This window comes from Stegodyphus dumicola, chromosome X2 (assembly GCF_044657685.1).
Source record: "Stegodyphus dumicola isolate Sdum_Otavi_A_Nest chromosome X2, ASM4465768v1".
NCBI lineage: Eukaryota > Metazoa > Arthropoda > Arachnida > Araneae > Eresidae > Stegodyphus > Stegodyphus dumicola.
Window position 1 is genome coordinate 22,495,892 of NC_140781.1, and position 15,496 is coordinate 22,511,387.

Consider the following 15,496-nt stretch of genomic DNA (forward strand, 5'->3'; position numbering starts at 1 on the left):
TCTGTATAACCCTGGACATTGCTCCTTCAGACTTCTACCTTTTTTCACACCTGCAGCTACATCTTGCTGGTGCTATCTTCCATTCTGCACAGGACTCCGAAATGAGGTTGATCTGTTTCTGGACTCGTGGCCATCAAGTTTCTGGGCTTTCTGGCTTTGAAAAACTATCAAAACATTGGCAGAAAATCATAGATTTGGTCAGTGATTATTCCTTTCACTAACGGTAGTACTTCCAGGTTTCCCCTCCCAAAACTTTATTAAGAATGCTTTTGGCAGAAAACTTTTGCTGCAACCACTTAAATTCTTTCGAATATAATATAAAATCCCTAACTGTTTCAGTTTAATATCTTCATTTTCTTCCCTTTTAATTAATTCAATAATTCCTTGAAATTTTTCTCCTAATCCTTTTTCAGAAGCATCTGAATTAAATTTTTCATATAAAATTTCTTTAAAAAGATAGTAAATTTTTTCACTATTTTTAAAATTCAAAGCTCTTATATCATTTAAGGATTCTTCCATTTACTTAAAGTTATTTTTTAGAAAACCAAAAGAATATCCCAAAGGTACAATTTCCTTAAACTTTTCAATTTAACTTGAAATTTTTCCGTAAATTCATCTAATAGATCTTGATATCTAGAAATACATTTCCAGTCAAATTTATATTGACATTTTTCAATAAATTCTGTTAATTCTTAATATCTGAAAATAAATTTCTTGAAATTTTTCAATAAAATTTTCTGGTAATTTTCGTATTTTAGAAGTATCATCGCAATAAACCTTATCTTGAAGCTTTTCAATAAATTCTTATAATTTTTGATATTTTGAAATAAAAATCCAATCAACCTTATCTTGAGATTTTTCAATAAATTCTTCTGATAATTTCTGATACCTAGATATTAATTCCTAATGAACTTTATCTTGAAATGATTCTAAAAGTGTTTATGGTAAGTTACAATATCCAAATAGAGATACCCAATTAATGTCCATTTATTTACAGTTATTTTTTAAAAACATTTTTGTAATGATGTAATGCTTGTGTATGAATTCCATCTTCTAATATAAATATTTTGTCAGCTTTTTTGATATAAAGCTAATTTATTTACTTGTTGAATATAAATCACATTTCTTATTTCTAGTAGGATTCATGGTTCTGTATTGCTCATTTTTATTGAATAAACAGCTCTTATAATCTTTGAATGTAATTCTAGTTTCAACTACACATTTCCTGATCCCTTTAATTATTTCATATTCAGTTTTATTAGCATACATTTTTTATCTTAATCCAGTAAATTGAATAAATATTTTACCCTTGTTTTCATCTTTCATTTTACCCAATATTTTTTTTTTTTTTTAATTTTTAAAGATATATCTATTTTCTTTAGGATAATTTGATGTATCAAAATAATTAAGCATACCTTTTATATCTTCACAAAAATTATCTGTTTTAATATATATATAAAACTACCCACATCTATATAAAGTAATGAAGGGTCTTTAGATTTTATGACAATATAATGAAAAATCATACATTAATTATTTTGGTACGTCACACATACATGTAACATACATACATGATTCATGAATTGGTTTATTAAATTTTACTTCTGTTTTATTCATACGAGCAGCTACTAGGGTTTCACTAAACATTATTCTACCTTTAAAATTTGGTTTAGCAATTAATTTTTCAACTTGATCATAACTGGTACATAATTTTATATCCATTCTGTTTCTGGCATTTTCAGTAGATTTTCCATATGGTGCATTATTCATTAATTTCTCAAAATCATTAACAGCTTCTTTCCTCATTTTAGTATTTAAATCTCTATATTTTTTAACCAGTCTGATTATCTAATATTTTTATGTACTTTTTTAAAATTTTAATTCCATATCTAAATACTGTTCTGAATTTTCATAATGTATAACATGGGGTGTTTTGAAACTCATGGGCAAAAATTTAAGGAGCGATAGAAAACATCTAAACAAACAATTTTCATAATACAATATTAGGGCGCAGAGCATGAGGTGAACCGCTAGACGGCGCTGTAATGGAAAACATAAAGCATGCGTTTTCTTACACATCATCATTTCTAATGTGCATTTCAGAAGGCATGTTGATGTACAGTAATCAGGAAAATGCGGGCATACATTTTATATATGGTCTTGTAAATGGGAATACTCTAGAAGCCGAAAGAGTATACAGGCAGTGTTCTCGTGAAGGCACGAGCTAGACCAAAAAATGTTTGAGCAATTGCATCGGTGCCTCTCGCCAGCTCTCATGATACAGGGCTTGGCAGGAGGGTACAAGTTGTAGAAAACATTCTGCAAAGAGTGGAAGATAGTCTGAATATTACCATGCAAGAGGTTTGCTATGCCAGAAGCGTTCCACACTCAGTTGTTTGTCGAGTATTACAGGACAAAGGACTACACCCCTGCCATGTACAGAAAATGCAAGCCTTGATACCAGCAGATTACGCACCACGTGTCAAGTTTGGGCATTGGTTTTTGCAGCAGCTAGCAGCAGAGCCTGATTTCAGTGCACATGTGTTATTCACAGATGAATACACCTTTACTCGTGAAGGCATGTCTAATATGCATCTTTATCACCCCTTAAATGTTTGCCCATGAGTTTCGAAACACTCTGTATAATTCGTTTTATCTTATAAAGTTGTTAATTTTTCTTCTTCAGAACCATCGGGAATTTTCTTGTCTGTTTCTAAAGGTGAATTTGAATAATAATCATGTAATTCTTTTGGATATTCTAAATCATCTAAATCAATATTTAGTATATATCCTTTTATTGGATTTTTATCCATATTTTCTAATATACAGGGTGGTTATAGTTAAAGTTCCACTTTAAAATGGTGTTAAAATGAAAACTACTGGACCAAATGTTATCAAACTTGGTAATTCAAAGAAGGTCATGGGAATTTACTTTCCACAGGAAAAAAATTTCAAAAACTCACCACCAAGGAGGGAAAGTGATCCTGTATGCAATATGTTGGTTACACTGTTTTAACATGTTGTATACCTTTAAGAAACATTGACCTAAACAAAATTACTATTTGAAGGCAATAAAAGTCAAGTGTGCCATCACTGTCCATGAAAACCGCAAATTCGCGATTAGAAAATTGGAGATCGCAAATCACTTGCAAAAGTGTGCCTATTCTTTAAATTGTTTTCTTACAAATCGCTAATATATGATTTTTGAAGCCTGGATTCAGCCCTAAAGGAAGATATCGGTTGAAAATGTTTTTAATTACTAAAACGAAACTGTTTGTGGGGTTATGCAAAACCGCAATGGCTTGTTATTGGCTTATGACATGAAGAAGCAAATGATTTGTGCAAATAATCTAATAATTAGCAGAATTCAAAGATGCAATACATCAACATGTCCATAATGTTTCTCCTAATATACTAAGAACTGCTGTTGAGAATGCTGTGATATGATTTAACGTGCTTTCAGAAAATGGTGGAAGTCACATTGAACATGCTTTGTAGCACATTTCAGAAATCATTAAACACATTTTAAACTGATATCTTCATGTCTTATTTCGTTTAGCAATACTGCATACATTTTCCCCCTGGTGGTGAGTTTTTGCAAATTTTTTTTTTCCAGAAAATAAATTCCCATGACCTCCTTTACATGATTACCAAGTTTGATAACATTTGGTTCAGTAGTTTACCTTTTATGACAATTTCAAAGTGGAACTTTAATTATAACCCATTTAAATCCACCGTAAGCTTAATATTGAATCCGTAACCCAGCCATATAAACTATTAGCATCTAAATACATTAAATAGTTATATTCTTTATTATAATCTTTCATATATTTATTATTTCCTTTTGCATATCTATTATAACATTGTGATACTCCACCTTTTATTCCCTTTTCTATGATTAAAACCATATTAATACTCTGTCGGGCGCAATATGTTTCGGAACAAGTTTGAACGCATTGAACCTGAGAGGTACTTCTTGATTTACTAAACCTTTTTATACATAAAAAGTTTTTTCTTACAAAAATCAAATGCTATCCATTATTATTAAAGTTCCACAAGTTATAAAAATAATTAAGGGATTGTAAAACAATTTTTATAGTCTTAAAAGCAAACGTATATTTATATTAAACAAATTTTGTAAAACAACTTTTATAAATATGTTGTACAAGACTAATTATAGATTTAAATTTAGTTAAAACTAGAATATAGGTATAATCTCGCATTTTTACGATTCATTAGAAGATATCTGTCCTTCTACTTCTCTCTTATAGCAGGGAGAACTCATGGAAACAGCAGGAGAGGCAGATTGCTGTGTGACACTTTTTGCACTCATATTAGCTTAATCTTCTCTTATGAGTCTCCAAATAGCATGTTTCACATTTAAGTCTTTTTACAGGTATCTGTGGCTTATTGTAATTTTCAGGTTGTTTTTGTTTAGAAGCACATCACTTAAATTTTTGTTGCAAGTGCACTGCCATGCCAGTTGTCTTCAGACTTCATTGAGCAAGTTGTCCAAGCGCAAGTTCATTAGACAGTTGTTTTATGAACAACCTGCTTTTAAGAGCTGTGTACCTATTACTTACATATATGATAAGATTGATTTATAATGAATCTGAACCTTTAAAAGTAATAGGACTGTTGTGGAATAAACAGCAAGATCTTCTACAGTACAAAGTGTGAAATGCAGACGTCCATTATCTGGATTGATCTAAAATCCGGACCTCAAAACCACTAACAATGTTCTCTTGTAGACTTTGTGCATGCGTATTTTATTCCCCCCTCCACGCATACTAAAACATCTGGGGAGTCTTGATTCTTAATTTAACTTCTGCACTAAATAAAATATCTTGTTATTGAAGAAACAATCATTTTAGCATAAATTTGTACGATCAGTAATTTGGCTCCATTGCTGCGTATCTGCTTGGGCACACATCTCAAGCCGAAATATTCCACATAGATACATCGTTGATCTGACGCCAACCTGGTGAATCATTATTTTTTATACTTTCCTTTCATCACCGCATGTTTATCAAAACATGACAACTTGAGTAATGACTCATGCAGCGATGCCTAAACAATTTTTTTTGTGTGTGTTAGTAATTGAATAATAAAGGAGTATGCTAACCTTTTATGTTGACGTTGCACCTGGTGCTGATTACGTATTTAAGTTTTACCAAAAGTTTCTTTCCATATGCTAAAAATAGATTTTATTGATGATACTCATAGACCCAAAGATTATATTAAGGGCTATTTGAATTAAGAATAACTGATTTGTTAGTCACATAAACCCAGGACCAGCACCAGGGCTCATATGGTCGCACCGAGTTGCAGAATTTAGGACCCACAGAGACTGCATCACGCAATAAGATATCTAGTGTCAGCCCTCAATAATGCTTAAGTATATGTGGGAATTTATTTATTCAGAACTCTGATAAGCCTTAAGCATGTGCAAGAAATAGACATAAGTATAAAAAATAACTAAGCTAATACAATTCAGGCTTAAAATTGTCTCAGTGCACAATAGAAGCAAGATAAAATTTAACAAAACAACTTGTCATTACTCACCAAGCTCATGCTGCATAGCCAAATATGTATAGTAAAGGATAGCTAAATTTGATGATGATAGCCGCTAATTTTAAAGGTTTTTTTGGATATCACAAAACAAAGGTGAAATTTTCCAATTAACGGATTTTGAACGGAAATGTGGAGAAGCGGTAATAAATTAAGATTATATAAAAGAAGTTTTTCATTATGATGACAATGCTTTTCAATCATCAATCAGTTAATGAATGTAGTATGATTCCAGATCCACAAAATGCCGCTACCGATAGTGAAGAAAGTGACAAAGAAGTTATTGAAAACGAGAAAATTTCGATTGACAAGTTAGTCGGAATTCTTGAAACAGCAGTTGCAGGACTTCAACAATGTAACTGAACAAGAGATTAGGTCTGTCTTCAGAATTAAAGAGAACGTATTAGCCCAAAAAATGAAGCAACTGTAACAACTTACGTTGAAAAAATGTTTAACCCTTTATGGTGCACTATACTTTAAAGTCGGTATTTCAACAAGAAAATTTGTATGCAGTCTATCTAGGCCTAAAAGAGTATACAGGTACAATTTTGTAAAAATTGCACTTACCTTATCAATTCTGTGGGTGTTCCATGATGTGGAATACTGCGCCGCCAGAGCTCTTAAAAGTGCAACTAAGCGAGCATTGCAGTGAAGCACGGAAATGAGCAGAATCTTATGTATAGTAATGAAAAAACACTGTATTATAGCTTTATACGTGGTTTTCTGCATATACACGACTTTCTTGAATATATATATGTATGTATAATGAGATAAATATATGTATGTACACAAGTCCTATATACAAAAATATATACAAAAATATTTACAAATTTTTTGATTTCATAGCTTCGTGAAATTTTCAAATCATGTCACATCTTTTTGATAGAAGCACAAACCAACTGTGCAGACTTTGAACATAAATATTGTTTTGTGTGGCTTCTGTTCCGTGCAGCAATATGTTTAGAATCCCAAGTAAAAACTTTAAGCTGTGTAGAGGGGCTTGGGTGAGATGGATTGTCAACCTTCTCATCAAGTAAATGAGTTTCATCTGACATATCATCATCGGATTACACAAGTGTTTCAGGAACGTATATCTCAGTATTGCTCTATCTTCATGCTCTAATTCAGAATCAGAGGGTAATTCATGAAGCAATTTTAGCGCTTCGGAAAGAGTTAGACCTCTCCTTGCCATTTATGGAAAATTAATAATAAAAAATTAACTGCAATTAATATTAAAAATAAAGAAAAATAAGCTATGATATACATACACAAAAAATATCTACACATTTATTGTAAATAAACGCGAATGAGGTTAAAAAGCGACAGGAAAAAATTCGCGCAGCTTCCCTAAATAAAGATGACTCAAACTACTGATAAAATTCCTACCTGAAAACTACTCACAAAAGTTTCAACATACCCATATTAGGGCTTTCATAACGCAAATCACACCTCACCCCTCTAACTGCTTTGTTTGAATTCATTCCCCTCCAAAACAACGGAAATAGAAAACATATACAACAGATGTTTTCTCCTAAGACAGATGTTCTAATGCGTAACAGCATGAGATCGCTAAAGGCACAGTGTTCCCGCTAATGGAACACCCCGTTTTATTCAATGATTCTGCACATGCTTTTTGTATGTAAAATGTAAAAAAATATATAACAAACAATATAGAGTACAGCCATCAAAATTATACGGAAATTTTTTTGCGAAAACAAATTTTTTTGTATCACAAAAAAAAAAAAATATAGAAACTTACTAGAAAAAAAGTGGATTTTAATAACACATCATAAATGAAAATTCTGGATCTCTTTGTGATATACTGCTATCTAATATTTAAAAAGAGTTCGAAGTATATTATAAAGGCATTTTTATCCATTTATGGTTGAATTTAACAGTTTCAGAAGCGATTCAAGTTGGGTGTTCCATGTAGTGGAACACTGAACCACAAAGGGTTATTAAAGTAAACAAATAAATATTAAGCTTTTTTTTGTAAATTTTGATACCCTTTAGATCATAAATACTTCATTATTTCATAAATCATGATTTCATACTTTTAATTTTATAATTTCTACATGCCATCTTACTAGATTTGAACTGATGATCTCATATCCAGAAAATCCGGAATCGTCGAAGTGTCTACGATTCCGGATTTCAGACTTTGTACTGTACGTTGGGATGTTCGAAATATAGGATTAGAAGAATTCCCAGTCACCAGGTTGAATTTGCTATCTGTTGTACATAAGGTTTTTGATCCAATAAGATGTTCTGCCAACAAATAGAATACAAATGGTGGGAGGGATCACGTTGGTTGGTAGTGGCTGAAGATAAGTGGGCTCCTTCAAATTCAATTGAAAATGAAAAGGAAATAACTGCTGAAAAGAAATTCAAGTTAAAACAGCTTATGGAGAGGTAGTATGACCTATTATGAAAATTTTTGTCCTGGAGATATCTTCATCATCAGTTGAATCTTCAGATCAACATAATAAGATATAATCAGATCTCTTCCACTTCATCAGTTGAAGAGGATCCAAAAGAAGAATGAAAACTTTCTTTCCCTGAACCATCACTTTCTGCCTTGCCAATGAAACAAAAAACTGTTGTGACAAGAAGCAGAAGGACTATTATGTTACTTTCGAGATTTCTGGAATAAACTTTTAAACTGAATTATTATTTTGGCTTGAGAACTTCATTGCATGTTTTGATTATTAGTTGTATATTATTAACCCTTTCGCCGTTCTCTACTGTCGGTGAAAATTCCCCCCCCCCCAGCGGCCATCTGCTTTTTGTAGCGTGTAATTTTTTTTTTTTTTCCTCTGTACGTCATAACTTTCCATATATGACTTTCGTAGTGGATGACTGTCAATGAATATTAAGTAAAATTATAAGGAAATAAAGCATAATGGGAAAATAATAATATCTCTGCTTATTTCTAACGGCAGGATAATTTGATAACATCTGATTCAGGCGGTCCACTTCTCCCATTTCGTTGTTATAATCTTTTACAATTATTGGTTTTTTTTTTACAGTTCTCTTCCGTGTTCCAACATCAATCATCGAGTTATTAACCTTACTCATCAAACGTATATCCTTCTTCTCTTTCCAATTCACAATCTCATTTTTTCTCTTTTTCTGCTGAGTAGACGTTGAAGCCATCTCTCACTGTCTTGTATCTTATGTAAGATGGCACAAATATTCATAAAACCCGGGGCAAATTCAATTAGAAATAGAATGTCTGATTAGTGCTACCCTCTAGGAGGTATTAGAACAAACAAAATAAAAAACTCAAACAAGTAAACATTTAGAAAGCATTTTAAACATTTAAAAGTTTTAAAATGTAGAAGAAAGCTTGAGGCGTGTTACGACCACCCTGCGGAAGTTTCACTTGAACGCGCTCATGGAAGTAGGAAGTAAGATGGAGTGGCCCTAAACAGGTTTCTCCCGTTCCCTGCTCTGAAGCACTGGCGATCCCTACGTGGTGAGCAAAACATTGGGTCATTTACCATTAAGTTCAATGGGTTTTGACGCAATCGGATGTAAATATTTTGTAATTACGTCATAAATATACATATAAATGTATATATTTTCTTTTTCTACTACACTTCCGAGTCCTAAGTATATGAAAACAACATATTTTTAAACAACATTTCATTCTGAATAGAATTAAATGCTATACTTTTCACAGAACAGTTTTCTCAGAATGGTTTAATTTGAATTAAATATTTTCACAAGTTTTCGTTAATTACGTTAGAAAAAAAAAAGGTAATTCGATTTCTTTCTGTTAAGGTACAAAAATTAAGATCAAAGTTTATTGTATTATTAATATTAAAATTATGCATTATTTGTTTTCTATTTATAGAGCTTCTTCCTAAAATACTTTCTTAAATATGACATGATTTTTTGGCTTCTGTGGCATTTTTTAAATCGAAAAATATAAGTCAATTTATAATTAATGCTCTATTCGGTTCATTTTAAATTAGAGAATTATTAGAAATTAGCGTAATACTTTAAATAGTACTTAACTTTCTCTGAACATTTCTGAAAGGGAATAAAATAAGGATTTTATTTTTAATTAACCCAAATAAGTAAAACGTGTAAGCCCAAAGTGATTATTTTTCAGATATATAAAATTAAAACGATGAGTTCAAAATGAGCAGCAGTAAAGCCTCTCCTCTAAAAAATTTTAAAAGGTACATGTTACAATAGTATATGGATGTGAAAAAATGTTATTTTATTTAAAACATTTTAGCATTTGGAACATTAAATAAAAGTAGCGAATACTCTATCAAGGGTATTGAAAGACGTATACAATTTTAAAGGTACTGTAAGGTATTTTTCATTCTTTAAGCATAACATTTTTGTTAAAATCTATATTTTTGTAGTTCAACAGCTTTGAATTTTATAAAACAAATTCATAATCAAAATCGCTGTTGTTAGTTATCGAAAAATAACCAAGGTGTGATTTTTGCGTAAATGACACTAAACTATACAAATCCATCACACCATGAATGTTTCGTTCATGCAAAAGTGTCCCTTTTTCGATTTGTATGGAACTGTTGTGTGTCGAAATACTATCAGAACACTGTCAAGCAAGCTTCTGAATGTAAACAAAGAACACCCCATCTGGTGACCGAAGCTTCAAAGCAGTGCTTCACTTCTAGTGCTGGTTGGCCACTCCTTCCTTTCTTACCTCCATGAACGTGCTAGATGCTTTACGGACGACAAAGAGATTAATCAAAAAGTGGAAGGATTGTCACATAATTACTATACCTTCAGGTAGCCACAAAGGAAATCTGGTAACAGATGTAACAAAATAATTTTCTTGAGTTTTAGAAGAATAAGTGCGTAATAAAATTCTAAGGAGAAAGTAGATTGGTAATTTATCCATTCTCAACACTCAAAGCTCAACGTATTATACCGTCCACATGTGATCACCAGTAAAGGTTTCTCTTAAGGGTTACACGCAAATTTTTAAAATTTTCAGTAGTTGGGATTAAATGCCTTTTGTAAAAAAAGTCATGCCAGGAAGAGTTTGTGGGTGATTGAAGAAGATTCAACGTCTTATCAAGATTTACTTTCTTGTTGTTTAATTGGGTCCAGCTTTCTATGGTTATTAGCGCTTTATTCAGAATTTAGTTGATACTATACTCAGCAGTGTTTTGGGGTGACACTGTCCACATGACCAGATCATCCAAGGAGGTTAGAATAGAAGGAGGGAAGGTTCAACAAATGGTGAAGCTTGGCGGCCATGTTACTATTATCGCTATGATGTGTGCAAGGAATTGCAACCTTTTATTCTGTTCTTTCTGAAGCAAGTCAGCTTGCGTTGCATATGGAAGCACAAATAGATTTTCGATAAAGATTCCTGGGATTACTTTTCATACGTAAGTAATGATTTTCTTTTTTTATGTAATTTGGTAACTATGTTAAAAATATCACAATGTCATATTGTTTTCTTTCCAGATGTGAAAAAAAGGACTTGATAATAATCAAAATATGTTAAATATATTTTAATGTTTCTGTTTATAGCTGGCATCTTCGTTCCTTAATATACAATGATATAGGCTAGGATTTAAACTGTATAATTTGAACGTTTTAGGTAATTTGTTTTGTGTTTCATGAAAAATAAGAAATCAATTGTTACTATTTTTATGAACTGTAAAGGTGTTAAATAAAGCAATGCTTTTCTTTATGTATTAATTATTGTTCATTTTTAAGTTTTGTGAACTGTTATGAATATAATTTCTGCATTTGATGAAGATAAACTGTTCTGTTGTTAAAATTTTTTTGCATAAACTCACAAATTTTTGGTAGTATAGCAATAAAAGTAAGTAAAATATTTACACAATTGAACATGTTGAAAGATGTATGCAAAAATTTATATAGGTATATTTCTGTAATTCAGCTTAATTCAAGACAATTTCTTTGAGATTCATAAATATAAAATATGAAGATATTTTTTCCACTGTTGCATTTTTTATTTAATATCAGACAAGACATTTTTCCATTATGCGTAGAAATTTTCTGATCAGGAAAGTATTAGAAATAAGTCAGAATATAATTTTTAAATAATAATTTATAAATAAGTTTTTAATTTTAACTTGGAGATGCACTGAGTTGAGCAACCATTTAAATCCACCATCCCTTAATGAGCTGTCGCTTTTGACATGTATATGCAAATCTATTTGCTGTTTATTTTTATCTCTACTTGTTTAGCATTTTAAATTTTCTAATTCCATGAAGTTATTTCATATACTGTAGTTTAATCAAAATTAACACTTTTCTCCGGTTTCCACAAAAACAATCTTCCCCTACCCTAAAATACTTCTAAAAACTGATAAATGGATAAAAGTTACAATGTATTTTTAATTGAAATTAGGAATTATTTAAATTATTTAATTTCATGCCAATAAATGCTTTAAAAAATGAAATACTATTTGCATCAAGTACAAGTCTCCTGAAATTAGCTATTACAACAACTGCTATAGCCAATAAAAATAATATTTGAATTTCTGTTTTAGTGTATTACAACTTAAAGCTGAAGTATTTAAGCATACTAAAATAACTTTCTTTCCTATCTCTTAAATTTTGTATATGAAATAATTCTTTAATTAATTATGATAATATTGTGAATAAATCAGAAATATCACCTCTTAAAAGAAAAATTGGAAAGTACTCCCAACAGGTCGCTAATAAAACCTAAACAAAATCGTGAAATATGCAGAAACATCATTTTTAATGTCTTTAATGTTATGCACATGCATTTAGATTTCGAACTATTTCTTAATGATTTTCTGTATATAGTAAATTACGAATATCATCTTTATAACTTTAAAACAAAAAACTAACAATAGCAAAGCATTTCATTATAAATTTAACATATTTTTACTGAAAAATACATGCACGGAACAGCTTAGAAGCACATACGTTTCACTACCGTAATGCAATGTTTTGAAGTTGCAAACATGGACGCCGCTTGTTCGGTAGAGTTTCATTCCCCGACAGTAGAGGAAACCATGAACCCTCCCTCCTTCTATTCTAACCTCCTTGAGATCATCAGCATGAAGAAGACATTTAATGTCATTAACTGATTTCAGTTCATTTGCCAGATTATTAATATAAATATTAAACAGAAAGCAGTTAGAGACTGCTCCCTGTAGAAGACCTGTTTTCAGAGCTCTGTATTTTGAATCGTAATTGCTGTACCTAACCCTGGAAAGCTGATTATTCAGAAGACCATACTACCATTGAAGCATGTTAGAATGAATGCCGATATCTGGGAGCTTCAAAAGAATATTTTCCTTCCGCACAATGTCGTAAACTGACAAAGTCAACCAATAAAATTTATCTTTTATATCCGTTGCATCTATAATGGACTGGCTGAATAATGTTATATGTGGTTACGTGATCTAAACCTTCTAAAGCCGGCTTGTTCTACCTCAAGGACCTTACTTGTTTCTAGATACCAACTGATCTCCTAAAAATGATTCTTTTCATGGTCATATGCGACGTGCTAGTTAAGGAAATTGGTCTGTAATTTGATATATAAGACTCAGATCTTTATCCTTTTCATGGATCCTAATAATCGTATATTTGCACCTTAAAAAAGGGAATGTTCTGGAGGTCCAGATAAAATTAAACCTTTTTAACTTTTCCTTCTCAGTGGTGCAAATCTATAACAGAACCCACAGAGTTATAATGAAATTTTTGAGAAAAATATCATTAGCTCTTCATATCAGATGCTCATTATGTTCATTTATTACGGAATTTGATTTTTTTTCACCAAAACTCCCACTGACAAGATGGATTACATTTAATGATAATGCATCATACTTACAAATTTATTTTATTCCTAGAATACTAATAATTAAATGAATTCAGATTTACATCATTGATTTAGTTTGTTCAATTATACAAATGAAGCAGTAAAAAAGCATAAAAAAGTTTCATTAAATCATAGTAGCACAATTTTGTTCAATGAATTTTACCACAGCAACTAGAAAATCTTTTTTTTTTTTTTTTTTTTTTTTTTTTTTTTAAATCATTAGATTTATTCGTAAAGAAGTTACTGAGGTGCTCTTTTGTAGTCTCTTAAAAAGTTAACTCCTGACCATTTGGAGAATGGGTTTGTTAGGGTTAAATGTTTACTTAGTTATGAAGTGCATTAGTTTCATTATGAAGAAGCTTTCTTATTTTGCCTCAGAGTGTTAATATGAATTCATCAATATATGCTATTGATATTAATTGTGCTAGAACATTTTATTGCATTGTTCATTTTGCAAAAGTTTATTAGTGGAGAGCAATAATAATTTGTTGTTGTAATCTATTTACTCATGTATTTTCCCCCATTTTCCTAATTTTACTACTTGAAAATGAGAAGAGAAGAACTACAGGGAGTACACTGTTTCTAAAGAGACGGCGTAAAAAATACTCATAGCATACTAAAAAGTGTGCATAAAGGCACACTAGTATTACTATATTTTGAAGTGCTTATCAATTTCAGTAACATTCCTTTTAATTACACAAAGTAATTTCATATTTGTATAAACAGTTTTCAAAATTTACATCATAATTTACAGTTTACATCATATGCTAAAAAACTATGGGGAAGTACCCAAGGGGAAGAAATATGCAGGTAAATTCAGTATTTAAAATTAGGTACCTTAGGTTTGTGTAAATTTTGAATTTGCTTAATTTTAAACTGTTTCCTTTCCAGTTTGACTTTCAAGTACTAGTTAATTAATTTTAAAAGTAGTCTGAAGTAGTAATTAACTAATATTTGATGCCAATATCATGCTTTAAATATATTTTATTTTTTTACTGTCTTGTCTTTTTTTTTTTTTTTTTTTTTTTTTTTTTTTTACATATTGTATGGAATGGATTTTCTAAATTGATGCTGTATTTCAGGGAAGTCCTAAAGCTGGTCATACCTCAAACCGCTACATTATGCATGCTGTGAATAACACTCCAGCCCAAGCAGAAGTCAAATGTACTATGTTAGGCATTGATAACCAAAGTAAAATTCCAGAATTTGTTCAGAATGATCTTCAGACTTCATCAGTTACAAGTACTGTGGATACTATGCAAAAGACATTATCTTCAACTGCCCCAACAAATGTTCCAGATATTAGCAGTTCTCGGCAATCATCATTAGGCTCAGCCTTATCTCTGTCAAATACGAAGAATGTAGTTGGAAGCCTGAGTGCCTCCCAAATTGTCAGTGTTACACCTGTTCATATTAAGTCAGAACAAGTAAGAGCTGTAGGTAATCTCTCTTCACATGTTCATGATGTTCTTAATGTTGACTTAAAGCCATCTTCTCCATCTTTTGTTGGACAGCCTCCAGTTCTTCAGCCAATTTTAAGTCACCAAAGTATTGAAACTGCTAATTCTCTCAGCACTATAACAACATCCATTTCTCCTGCATTGATATCCTCAAACTCTGTAACAAAAGCAAAAGTTAATTGTGCTAGCTTATCAGGTTTACAAAGTTCAGCTATTACTGGATTTCAAACTATTGTTATAAAACAGGAACCAGGAATAAGGTCTTGTAACGGTGTGTCTACAATTCCTTTATTATCAATTGAAGAGAGATTACCTTCTACAAATCCCTCAGCAATAAATTCTGGTCCTGTTGTAGCGAGATTAGTTCACGGATCACAGTACCTGTCTTTCAGTAACATTGTAGCAAGTTCAACTACATGCTCAACATCTAAACCTATTACTGGAGCTGTGCAAAATTTTAGAGTTCAGGGTGGAAATATTTGTCAGCAAGTACTCTCAACATCTACAATTAAAGTTATGCATACAACTCCGGTTTCAACTATCACTGATTCAAGGTAATTTTCTTTTTTTTTTTTTTTTTTTTTTTTTTTTTGTGTGTGTGTGTGTGTGTGTGTGTGTGTGCATGCATGTGATTATTACA

General features: G+C 31.2%; 1 protein-coding gene across 2 annotated transcripts in view; it reads left to right on the top strand.

Moving 5' to 3' along the window:
• Positions 1–15,496, top strand: part of LOC118192193 (nuclear factor related to kappa-B-binding protein) — a 226,920-nt gene that overhangs the window by 201,325 nt on the left and 10,099 nt on the right. For both annotated transcript variants that reach the window (XM_035363095.2, XM_035363094.2), the window contains exon 22: positions 14,479–15,410. In XM_035363095.2, coding sequence (XP_035218986.2) covers positions 14,479–15,410 — 932 coding nt within the window. The remainder of the gene's footprint in view (positions 1–14,478; positions 15,411–15,496) is intronic.